Source organism: Lampetra fluviatilis, chromosome 15 (assembly GCF_964198595.1).
Source record: "Lampetra fluviatilis chromosome 15, kcLamFluv1.1, whole genome shotgun sequence".
NCBI lineage: Eukaryota > Metazoa > Chordata > Hyperoartia > Petromyzontiformes > Petromyzontidae > Lampetra > Lampetra fluviatilis.
Genome location: NC_136289.1, coordinates 725,235 through 737,587, shown reverse-complemented (window position 1 = coordinate 737,587; position 12,353 = coordinate 725,235). Strand labels below are relative to the sequence as shown.

Sequence of the window (12,353 nt, the reverse complement as noted above, 5' to 3'; positions counted from 1 at the left end):
TGTAGGGTGTGTGTAGTAGTGGGTGTGTGTGTGTAGTAGGGTATGTGTAGGGTGTGTGTGTGTAGGGTGTGTGTAGTAGTGTGTGTGTGTGTGTAGGGTGTGTGTGTGTGTAGGGTGTGTGTGTGTAGGGTGTGTGTAGTAGTGTGTGTGTAGGGTGTGTGTAGTAGTGTGTGTAGGGTGTGTGTGTGTAGTGGAGTGTGTGTGATGGGTGTGTAGTAGTGGGTGTGTGTGTGTGTGTGTAGGGTGTGTGTGTGTAGGGTGTGTGTGTGTAGGGTGTGTGTAATAGTGTGTGTGTAGGGTGTGTGTGTGTAGGGTGTGTGTGTAGTAGAGTGTGTGTGTGTAGGGTGTGTGTAGTAGTGGGTGTGTGTGTGTGTGTAGTAGGGTATGTGTGTAGGGTGTGTGTGTAGTAGTGTGTGTAGTAGTGTGTGTAGGGTGTGTGTGTAGTAGAGTGTGTGTGTAGGGTGTGTAGTAGTTGGGGTGTGTAGGGTGTGTGTGTGTAGGGTGTGTGTAGTAGTGTGTGTGTAGTAGAGTGTGTGTGTAGGGTGTGTGTAGGGGTGTGTGTGTAGGGTGTGTGTGTGTAGGGTGTGTGTAGTAGTGTGTGTGTGTAGGGTGTGTGTAGTAGTGTGTGTGTGTAGTAGTGTGTGTGTGTAGGGTGTGTGTGTGTAGGGTGTGTGTGTAGTAGTGGGGGTGTGTGTGTAGGGTGTGTGTAGTAGTGTGTGTGTGTAGTAGTGTGTGTGTGTAGTAGTGTGTGTGTGTAGGGTGTGTGTAGTAGTGGGTGCGTGTGTGTAGTAGAGTGTGTGTGTAGGGTGTGTGTGTGTAGTAGAGTGTGTGTGTAGGGTGTCTGTGTGTAGGGTGTGTGTGTGTAGGGTGTGTGTGTGTGTAGGGTGTGTGTAGTAGTGGGTGTGTGTGTGTAGTAGTGGGTGTGTGTGTGTAGTAGGGTATGTGTAGGGTGTGTGTAGTAGTGGATGTGTGTGTGTAGTAGGGTGTGTGTAGGGAGGGGGAGCACGCGTGTGGGGGGTGGTGAAAGGGCCTCGCTGGCGGAGGTACACGCGGAGGGACACGGGCGGTGCTGCGGCCGCGCGAGCTTCGCGCGCAGGGATCTCGCTGGGAAAGTTTGGAGAAGAAGTCTTTGTGCGGAGCGACTCGCGGCACGGAGCACCCAGCCAGCCCACCCAGCCCACCTCGCCCAGCCCACCCAGCCAGCCAGCCCACCCAGCCCAGCTCTACTCACCACAACATGTGAGTCGCGCCAGCACGAGTGGAGTCCCTGCGAGGGACACGAGAGAGAGGAGAGGGGAGAGAGACCGCGAGGGGGGATTGGCACAGACGGAGGAGCGTGGAAGCGGCGTGGAGGTTGGGGGCTGCAGGGGGACGGGACGAGACCCCGGGCAGAGAGACGGGGAGAGAGACGGGCAGAGAGAGAGAGGAGGAGAGAGGCGGGGAGAGAGACGGGGAAGAGGAGGTGAGGGGAAGAGCCATTGAGACGAAACGACGAAGTGGAATGTTTATAAATGGTGGGGTGAGGGATTAAAGAGGAGAGGAATGGGGGGGAGGGAATCGGAAGATGGAGTGATGGAATGGGAGAGCGAACGAGAGGGGGGCATGGTGAGAGAGAGGGGGGCATGGCGAGAGAGAGGGGGCCATGGTGAGAGAGAGGGGGGCATGGTGAGAGAGAGAAGGGGATATGTTAACTGTAGATGAATTTGAGGGGACCGAGCGAGCGATAGAAAATACAAAATCTCTGAGAAGAGGAACGAAAGTGAGCGAGGAGAGCGAGGCGGAGTTGGATTGAGAGTGGGAAGAGATTTGGGGAAGAGGGGAGAGGGAGGAGGGGGGACGCTGTCCCTCACCCATGTCCCCGTGTCTCTCTGTGTGTCTCTGTCCCGGTGTCTTCGTGTCTGTGTGTCTCTGTGTCCCCGTGTCTCTGTCTCGGTGTCTGTCTCTGTGTAGCCTGTAACAGGCTGCAGGGGCAAGTGTTGTTAGCGAGCAGCACCTACAGACACAACACAGACAAAGATTCCCCGTGTAGCCTGTAACAGGCTGCAGGGGCAAGTGCTGTTAGCGAGCAGCACCTGTGAAGTCTACCGGCACTGTGGCACGCGAGGGGGTGGGTGGCCGGCACCACGCCCGGCCGCCTTTGTCTCCCCAGTGGCGATGTTTACGCACCGGACTAGGGTGATTTTGTGTTTACGCTGAGTCGACCTAGGGGAGGCCCAGGACCGGTTCGGACTATCGTTTCTGGTGTTGGTGGTCGCCGGGGTCGTAGCGCAACGCGGTAACCGCTGCACCACCGCTCACCACTCCTCACCACCTCCCTCACCACCACCTCTCTCACCACTCCTCACCACCCCCCTCACCACCCCTCACCCTTTCTCTCGTCACCACCTCCCTCACCACTCCCCGGTGCCTTCATGGTCACCCTCAGCCCCCTGCCCCCCCCCCCAACGCTGCCCTCCGCTGAGTCCCCCTGCTCCTGCCTGAGCCCCCTTGGAACCAGCTCCTGGTACCCCCCCCAGGGCGCCTGACTGCCGTCTCATCCCCTGGTAGTTACCCTCGCCCACCCCCCCCCACCCAGACTCTCCCTTCTCATCCCCTGGTAGTTACCCTCGCCCACCCCCCCACCCTGACTCTGCCGTCTCATCCCCTGGTAGTTACCCTCGCCCACCCCCCCACCCTGACTCTGCCGTCTCATCCCCTGGTAGTTACCCTCGCCCACCCCCCCACCCTGACTCTGCCGTCTCATCCCCTGGTAGTTACCCTCGCCCACCCCCCCACCCTGACTCTGCCGTCTCATCCCCTGGTAGTTAACCACGCCCACCCCCCCACCCTGACTCTGCCGTCTCATCCCCTGGTAGTTACCCTCGCCCTCCCCCCCCACCCTGACTCTGCCGTCTCATCCCCTGGTAGTTACCCTCGCCCACCCCCCCACCCTGACTGCCGTCTCATCCCCTGGTAGTTACCCTCGCCCACCCCACCACCCTGACTGCCGTCTCATCCCCTGGTAGTTACCCTCGCCCACCCCCCCACCCTGACTCTGCCGTCTCATCCCCTGGTAGTTACCCTCGCCCACCCCCCCACCCTGACTCTCCCGTCTCATCCCCTGGTAGTTACCCTCGCCCACCCCCCCACCCTGACTCTCCCGTCCCATCCCCTGGTAGTTACCCTCGCCCACCCCCCCACCCTGACTCTCCCGTCTCATCCCCTGGTAGTTACCCTCGCCCACCCCCCCACCCTGACTCTGCCGTCTCATCCCCTGGTAGTTACCCTCGCCCACCCCCCCCCACCCTGACTCTCCCGTCTCATCCCCTGGTAGTTACCCTCGCCCACCCCCCCACCCACTGCACGAACCCTCATGGCACCACCTCGCTTGCTGGCCGTGTTGCTCGTGTCCCTGGCTCGCACCATCCCTCTCCTCCATTCCTCACGGCCGACGTGGCTTGAGACGTGGGTTTGAGACGTGGGTTTGAGACGTGGCTTGAGACGTGGGCTTGAGACGTGGGTTGAGACGTGGGCTTGAGACGTGGGTTTGAGACGTGGGTTTGAGACGTGGCTTGAGACGTGGGTTTGAGACGTGGGTTGAGACGTGGGCTTGAGACGTGGGCTTGAGACGTGGGCTTGAGACGTGGGTTTGAGACGTGGGTTTGAGACGTGGTTTTGAGACGTGGGTTGAGACGTGGGCTTGAGACGTGGGTTGAGACGTGGGCTTGAGACGTGGGTTTGAGACGTGGGTTTGAGACGTGGGTTTGAGACGTGGGTTTGAGACGTGGGTTTGAGACGTGGGTTGAGACGTGGGTTGAGACGTGGGCTTGAGACGTGGGTTTGAGACGTGGGTTTGAGACGTGGGTTGAGACGTGGGTTTGAGACGTGGGCTTGAGACGTGGGCTTGAGACGTGGGTTTGAGACGTGGGCTTGAGACGTGGGTTGAGACGTGGGCTTGAGACGTGGGTTTGAGACGTGGGTTTGAGACGTGGGTTTGAGACGTGGCTTGAGACGTGGCTTGAGACGTGGCTTGGATTCTTCCACTTGCCTGCTGGTGTAGAGTTTCGGCCGATGTGAATTCACGGACACTTGTTACCGGAGTTTCTATTTTCACTACGTTTTGCCAATGTCTGTACAACACTTGTGTGTTCCTGTGCAGTTCTTATAGTGTGTGTGTGCTGTCTAAAGAGGTACAGACGTGTCCTACTCTCTATACGTGCCTGTGGCCGTGTCTCTCTCTGTAACCGGCACTACTGTGTGTGTGTTATTGTGCCTCGCTGAGTCTCACGACTCTCTTTTCAGGAGGGCCCTGTCAGGTTTTGACAGTCCAAGCGATTGCTGCTGCTGTGTATTATACCAATAGAATATTTTCTCATCCTGTTATATCTCGTGTGTGTCCCAAGGTAGCGCGCGTATTCGGGCGCTTATCACACTCCATACTCGTGTGCATCGTGTGTCTGTGTGTGTTGTGTGGCTGTGTGCGTCGTGGTGATGTGTGGCTGTGTGTGTTGTGTGGCTGTGTGCGTCGTAGTGATGTGTGGCTGTGTGCGTCGTGGTGATGTGTGGCTGTGTGCGTCGTGGTGATGTGTGGCTGTGTGCGTCGTGGTGGTTTGTGGCTGTGTGCGTCGTGGTGGTTTGTGGCTGTGTGTGTCGTGGTGGTTTGTGGCTGTGTGCGTCGTGGTGATGTGTGGCTGTGTGCGTCGTGGTGATGTGTGGCTGTGTGCGTCGTGGTGATGTGTGGCTGTGTGCGTCGTGGTGATGTGTGGCTGTGTGCGTCGTGGTGGTTTGTGGCTGTGTGCGTCGTGGTGGTTTGTGGCTGTGTGCGTCGTGGTGATGTGTGGCTGTGTGCGTCGTGGTGGTTTGTGGCTGTGTGCGTCGTGGTGGTTTGTGGCTATGTGCGTCGTGGTGATGTGTGGCTGTGTGCGTCGTGGTGGTTTGTGGCTGTGTGCGTCGTGGTGGTTTGTGGCTGTGTGCGTCGTGGTGGTTTGTGGCTGTGTGCGTCGTGATGTTGTGTGGCTGTGTGCGTCGTGGTGATGTCTGGCTGTGTGCGTCGTGGTGGTTTGTGGCTGTGTGCGTCGTGGTGATGTGTGGCTGTGTGCGTCGTGGTGATGTTTGGCTGTGTGCGTCAGGGTGATGTGTGTCCATGCCATCGCGTCCGTTGCGCGTGGGAGAAGAGGGAATCCATCAGCTGTTGGCTCAGGTGCTCTTGAGCACAGGCTTGAGAGAAAGGGCACCCGCGGATTTCACGCCGCGCTCAAGTAAAATGTGGACAGATATGACCGGGTGTTAATATAGACAACTTCTATTTATATACAGCAATAGTTTACTTGTGCACACTGCCACAGGGCATAGCGTGAGACGGTGCAGTCGTGAGAAGCCAGCGAGAGCCTGGCGTGTGCACGCGTTGAGCCAATAACCTCGTTCACTTGCCTTTTTAAATGTCTTAAAAAGACACATACTGTATTTTCATGCGTGTCTAGGTCATTCGGTTACAGGGGACTTGATAATGTTGAAGCTCTCGGTTTTGATGACACCGCAGTGCGAGACGTGGCATAGTGTCAGCCTCAGATGTGCTCCCTAACTTCTGCACTATGCACACAATTGTCCGAGTGTCTATGCAGGACCTCGGATAGTACTCGAGATATGGACCATGAGACCAGCTATTTTATTTGTTAGAACCACCTGAGCTGGTATCACTTTCGCGGCTACAATTTCTTAATATTGCCAATAACGGTGAATTATGTGGCAAGTATTTGTGGTGAGTGGAGTTATCAATTAATCCACTCGTATTAACCATGTAAATATATCGATGGGACTCGCATTTCGCTACCTTGAGTGGTACTAATTTCAGCTCTGGCCCATGGACTAATGTTGCAGTGGCCAAATACTCTGCTGAGCAGGACTCTTTTGACAAGGTCCACGGTGGCGAGATGTTAACTACCGCGCCTGATATGGAGGAGGTCGAGGGTTGGATCCTGACCCTGACCCCTGTATATTTGGAGTTGCAATGCTCTCCCCGTGGTTACGTGGATTTTTCTCCAAGTCCTCCAGTTTTTCCCTCCGCATTTAGAATCTATGTGCGTTTAGAGTATTTGGCTGCTATACATTTGCATATGACAAGCCATTTCGTTGAGCTATCATTTATGGCCAGGTCACTTCTGAAAAAGACCGAAACAGCTCCGTGGGCCTTTCCATGGCTCTGCCAGTCAGAGCTGCTCTCCGTGCCGTGGGAAACTTGCTTGCATAGGCACACTTGCTGTCTTCAGAGTAAGCGGCTGTGGAGTTATTTTCTTTAGAGAAACCCCACTTTAAGTCTGTTTGCATGCCCCGTCCTTCCCGTGTGCCGTGCATAACACATAGTGGCATGCGTCTGTTTTTTGTTGCTACCTGCGCCACCTGGGTGGTCTGCTTGCTTGCAATGCGCCTGGTTTTTGTGCCGAGAGCTCTCCGCTCATCAACGACTCCCTCTCTCTGTGAGATGGATGTGGCCGTCGTTTATCTCCAGGCTTGACGACGCTCGTTATCTGTCCACATTGTACCGCGCTGTTTCCACTGCACATTCCTCCCGGTTAAAACATACATGAGGTTCATTATAATATGCTGAAAGTTCATAATTTATGTTTTTGAATGAGGCATTAAGCCCTCCTGTCATCGTGGTTTCCTTGCAGACCTCAAATATCTCTTGACTTTTTTTTGTCAAGAGTTAAAGCTTTCTTTTGTCATGCCAACACTTGACCATGTTATCATTGAGTAGCTTGTAAACAAAATGCATTTAGGCATTTTAGGTAAGTACGTAGAGTGTTTGAATGCACGAATCTCAGAATGGTCTTTGGGTTTTAATTCATTATGATTGTTGATAGGTTTGTGCTCATCTGAAGATTACAGCAGATGATCACTTTGCCTGGCATCGTAACCTCCTTACGCAGACTGACAGAGAATCCAGCTGGTGGCCAGAATGTCCCTCATCTGTTTTTGATTATAATCCACTCGTCTTTGCGTATAATCCACCGGTCTTAGATTATAATCCCTCAAATCATTGAGGGAGTTTATGGCGAGCTGCATATGAACGTGGCAATGGTGCTGAGCGGTCTTCACGCTGCAGCATGTATGCCGCTTTAGTTCTGTACGCGTGCATGGCGCAGCGTTGGCTGGATTGGTATGCGCGAGTGTGAGAGAACGATTCCCACGGCAGTGAACTGTTGCACTCCCTACATGGCAGCGACCGCTGTGGTCACACTCGGGGCTTGTTCGTCGCTGCTGCTGCTGCCGCCGCCGTCGCAGACACGTTGTGCACGCAGAGATTCCCTGAAGGATTTTGCGCACACTGCTTCTGGAAAGATAGAACTTGGTCCCGTTGCGTGGTAGCCTGCCACGGTAAGGGAGAGCATCCGCCTGTGTTTGAAGTTGCCGTATGTTAGTGAGCAATATATGGGTTAAAGAGAGCAATCGAGAACTGTGATCTTCTCGTGCCCTATCTCCGAAACTGACGGAGACGCTTGCAGGAAAGGGAAAAGATCCCCGGTTGGTTTAGTGGTCATATGATAATTGGTTCTTTACCCTTCTATCTGGCAACAAAACTGACACCTTTTTACAAGGAGTCATGTTTGCATAGACCGCAATACCTGCAGTCATAATACAAACAAAAGAACATAACTCTGATAATGTGCACTGTCCTTAAAGTTGATTGATCCACACCCGAGACAGCTTTCCTTAGAGCCTAGTCTCATATGGGTTGGACCAGATGACGCCAAAAGGCGCACAACTCAAGGACAATGCACCATCAGAGTATGAGAGCTCGGGGCAAGCATCTACACTATGGGAACCTCATTTGCCAGTAAAAATATGATAATTGGTTCTTTACCCTTCTATCTGGCAACAAAACTGACACCTTTTTACAAGGAGTCATGTTTGCATAAACCGCAATACCTGCAGTCATAATACAAACAAAAGAACATAACTCTGATAATGTGCACTACTTTAAGGACAGTGCACATTATCAGAGTTATGTTCTTTTGTTTGTATTATGACTGCAGGTATTGCGGTCTATGCAAACATGACTCCTTGTAAAAGGTGTCAGTTTTGTTGCCAGATAGAAGGGTAAAGAACCAATTATCATATTTTTACTGGCAAATGAGGTTCCCATAATGTTAGTGGTCATATGTCCATTAAAACTGCATCTTTCAGTTAATTTGTGCCCTAAGAAATTCACACAAACACTGCTTGAAAATACAACGCATGTGAGGGCACCGTTCCCATCGTTGTGGAAGCCTCTGTGTGTATGTAGACGCCACCGGGCATTGCGTGCCCCGCTCGGGCGCGTCCTGGTGTGCAAGTGCCTCCCTGTGCCATCCCCACGGGGCCCTCCCGGTGTAGAGGAGTGGAGGCGGCCGTGCGGGAGAGTGCCTTCTTCAAATCACCTTTAGTCAAAAAATAAAATAAACTGAACTTTGACCAAAAAAAACAAATCGGGTATTTTTAATCCAAATAAAACGTCCTTAAACGGTTTTCCCGGTTGGAAACTTCGTCACGCTTCCCTGCGTTTCGTTTATGCCGTGGGTCGTGAAAACTGAAATTTCTCCAAAGGTGCTGTCGTGGCAAATTACTTACACATCCAACCGAGTTGCATTCTTCATTATCATAAATATGGGCTTGTGTCTCTACTGGGCTACTACAAAGTTCGTTGCTCAACACAAAGGGGGACCCTGCTTGTTTAGCTATGCAATTGGAGTAATTGTTTAACTGATGTTAATTCGACGTAATGTGCAGAGTGCCTGTTTGTTGTTGCTCGGGTACTTTATGAAACAGGATCAAAGGGTTGCTTTAAAATGTCGAGGCGGTTAAGGGAAATTGTGGCTTGTTCTGTGTGAAGTCTTGCAGATTTTTAAACGATCATTTTGTGCAAGTCTCGGGTTAAAGTGCCCCACATCAGAACAAATTACACTTGTAATAATCATCATACTTTCATTTTATATAGCGTCATTCATGTCAATTGCATCCCATAATGCTGTACAGTAATTATACATGAAGACCAATACCTAGATACAGCTGCTTCCAAGCAATAAAAACCCTACTAGCAATCAACATTTAATAATAAAGCAAATAAAGAAATGGCATCAAAACAAAAGGCACAAACGATACAAAAAAGTGATCACAACAGAGAAATGAGTCCATTAGGCCACATCCCAGATCACAATCCCAACCATTCCGACCTGAAGCCATAGTCGGATGCACACACAGGGTGTTGTTTCGATACATTCACGTGGCATTGTGGCTGACATTTCACTCTTTTTCTCAAGTCCCATTTAAAAGAAAAACCAACGACAGTGAGGTGATGATGCCATGAGTGCAGTGGGAACATGTGAAGGTGCCATTTTCAAGCCTACAGAGCTCTTTTTGTTCCATCTTTTTCTCGGTGTGTAAATAAATAAGTGAAACACATTTTAGGCAGAGTTTTGGCGGGTTTGACTGTATACACGCACACGTGGAAGCGCTACTGTGGTGTTGCGTACGTCCTCACGTTGATGCGTGTGCGCTGCTACTCGACAGTACGAAGTCCTCGCACAGATCAATGTGTGTGTGTGGCAGCGTCCTGCTGAGTGTACCATTGCCGTACGATCGCTTCGCGTGTAATTTTTGCCGCAAATCTACTGTCCTGTCCATCATACTCAAAGTGTTCGAAAATGTTTGGGACTGCCAATGGGATTATTAATCATGTGGTGTGGAAATGGTGATTGTATCTCTCGGCTAAAATATGTTTTAGTTTTAAATACGGCACAGTACAGGCGTCCCTCGCATAACGCGCGACATGTGTTCCTGAAAAGCAGCGCGTAAGTCGAATTGCGCTGCATGGAACCTATTTTCCCATAGACATTGTACATGTCATAAGGGGGGGGGGTGCATTACCGAAGAAAAATGTAGTATTTAATTTACTTAGTTTAGACCTGGATTCACAAAATACACATATATTAAATACTTAATGATAATAGTTTTATTCACATAAAAAATATATTTAATGAGTTTAATCACAAAAAATGTATAAATAATATTAAAAAGATGACTACTTACAAAGATGACTTAATAAGATAACCTTCAGGGCTTATTGAATTCTTCCGTGGGCTGCTTGCAGCAGCAGATCCAAGATGGCTACGCCCAGCCCGTGACACTGGGGGCTGCCATGATGCGTTGACGCCATCACATTGAGATTCTAGTTGGTTAACCTGACACGTTTTTTTACTTTTAATGTTTATAATTGAAGATATATTTTTTAAACATTTCATTTAACAATTGTTTAGGTTTTTTCTTGAGTGCGTAACTGTGTAGAAGCAGGCATAGCTGTGTAGAAGCAGGCATAGCTGTGTAGAAGCAGGCATCGCTGTGTAGAAGCAGGCATCGCTGTGTAGAAGCAGGCATGGCTGTGTAGAAGCAGGCATGGCTGTGTAGAAGCAGGCATGGCTGTGTAGAAGCAGGCATGGCTGTGTAGAAGCAGGCATCGCTGTGTAGAAGCAGGCATCGCTGTGTAGAAGCAGGCATGGCTGTGTAGAAACAGGCATCGCTGTGTAGAAGCAGGCATGGCTGTGTAGAAGCAGGCATGGCTGTGTAGAAGCAGGCATGGCTGTGTAGAAGCAGGCATGGCTGTGTAGAAGCAGGCATCGCTGTGTAGAAGCAGGCATCGCTGTGTAGAAGCAGGCATCGCTGTGTAGAAGCAGGCATGGCTGTGTAGAAACAGGCATCGCTGTGTAGAAGCAGGCATGGCTGTGTAGAAGCAGGCATGGCTGTGTAGAAGCAGGCATCGCTGTGTAGAAGCAGGCATGGCTGTGTAGAAGCAGGCATCGCTGTGTAGAAGCAGGCATCGCTGTGTAGAAGCAGGCATGGCTGTGTAGAAGCAGGCATCGCTGTGTAGAAGCAGGCATCGCTGTGTAGAAGCAGGCATGGCTGTGTAGAAGCAGGCATCGCTGTGTAGAAGCAGGCATCGCTGTGTAGAAGCAGGCATGGCTGTGTAGAAGCAGGCATCGCTGTGTAGAAGCAGGCATGGCTGTGTAGAAGCAGGCATCGCTGTGTAGAAGCAGGCATCGCTGTGTAGAAGCAGGCATGGCTGTGTAGAAGCAGGCATCGCTGTGTAGAAGCAGGCATCGCTGTGTAGAAGCAGGCATCGCTGTGTAGAAGCAGGCATGGCTGTGTAGAAGCAGGCATCGCTGTGTAGAAGCAGGCATCGCTGTGTAGAAGCAGGCATCGCTGTGTAGAAACAGGCATCGCTGTGTAGAAGCAGGCATCGCTGTGTAGAAGCAGGCATCGCTGTGTAGAAGCAGGCATCGCTGTGTAGAAGCAGGCATCGCTGTGTAGAAGCAGGCATCGCTGTGTAGAAGCAGGCATGGCTGTGTAGAAACAGGCATCGCTGTGTAGAAGCAGGCATGGCTGTGTAGAAGCAGGCATCGCTGTGTAGAAGCAGGCATGGCTGTGTAGAAGCAGGCATGGCTGTGTAGAAGCAGGCATCGCTGTGTAGAAGCAGGCATCGCTGTGTAGAAGCAGGCATCGCTGTGTAGAAGCAGGCATGGCTGTGTAGAAGCAGGCATGGCTGTGTAGAAGCAGGCATCGCTGTGTAGAAGCAGGCATCGCTGTGTAGAAGCAGGCATGGCTGTGTAGAAGCAGGCATGGCTGTGTAGAAGCAGGCATGGCTGTGTAGAAGCAGGCATCGCTGTGTAGAAGCAGGCATCGCTGTGTAGAAGCAGGCATCGCTGTGTAGAAGCAGGCATCGCTGTGTAGAAGCAGGCATCATGGAGGCATTTGCAGTGGATTGCGCTGGGAATGATAACGCAATGCAACCCGTGCAGATGAGGGGATCCGCACCAAATTTGCAACGGTAACTTAAACAAATAAATGCACGTAATTGTAATATACAATATGCAGCTAAAATATTTTAATTGAGTAAGGGTCCGGATTTTATTGACAAAAATCGTCGGTTGATGTTTTATTTTTTACCTTTTAAAGCGGTAATTTGAACCTTAAGGCGGTACCCCGGGGTACCATAGTACCGCGGCTCTTGCACAATGTCCGTGATGCAGTCACTTTTGGTCTGTTGATGGTCGACGATGCGGCAATCGACTCATCTCGACGAGCTGTACACGATGCACTATTCAAAGTTAAAATTTTCGATAACGGATTTTGTATGCTAATGTTTGGCGTTTCGACATCACGGAGTGGCACTGATTTCGGATTGATTGGTACCCCATTCGCGAAGTTAACTACACCCCTGGAAAAAATAGTGTCCAGAAATAAAATATTTAATTGCCTCGGCCATTTAGTCTTATTTAGTACCCCGGGGTACCGCCATAAGGATCAGTTGTGTGGTGGGGCATCGTCCACCTTTCTCCTCCGTG

The 12,353-nt window shown here is 51.3% G+C and overlaps 1 protein-coding gene across 4 annotated transcripts in view; it reads left to right on the top strand.

Moving 5' to 3' along the window:
• The first annotated feature begins 1,118 nt into the window (after nt 1-1,118).
• The window catches only part of LOC144936087 (protocadherin Fat 1-like), a 109,526-nt gene continuing 98,291 nt past the window's right edge, over nt 1,119-12,353 (top strand). For 2 of the 4 annotated variants that reach the window (XM_078862922.1, XM_078862920.1), the window contains exon 1: nt 1,475-1,605. In XM_078862922.1, the coding sequence (XP_078719048.1) occupies nt 1,543-1,605 (63 nt within the window). In that variant the 5' untranslated portion in view covers nt 1,475-1,542. The other 2 variants (XM_078862923.1, XM_078862924.1) reach the window with 2 other exon arrangements.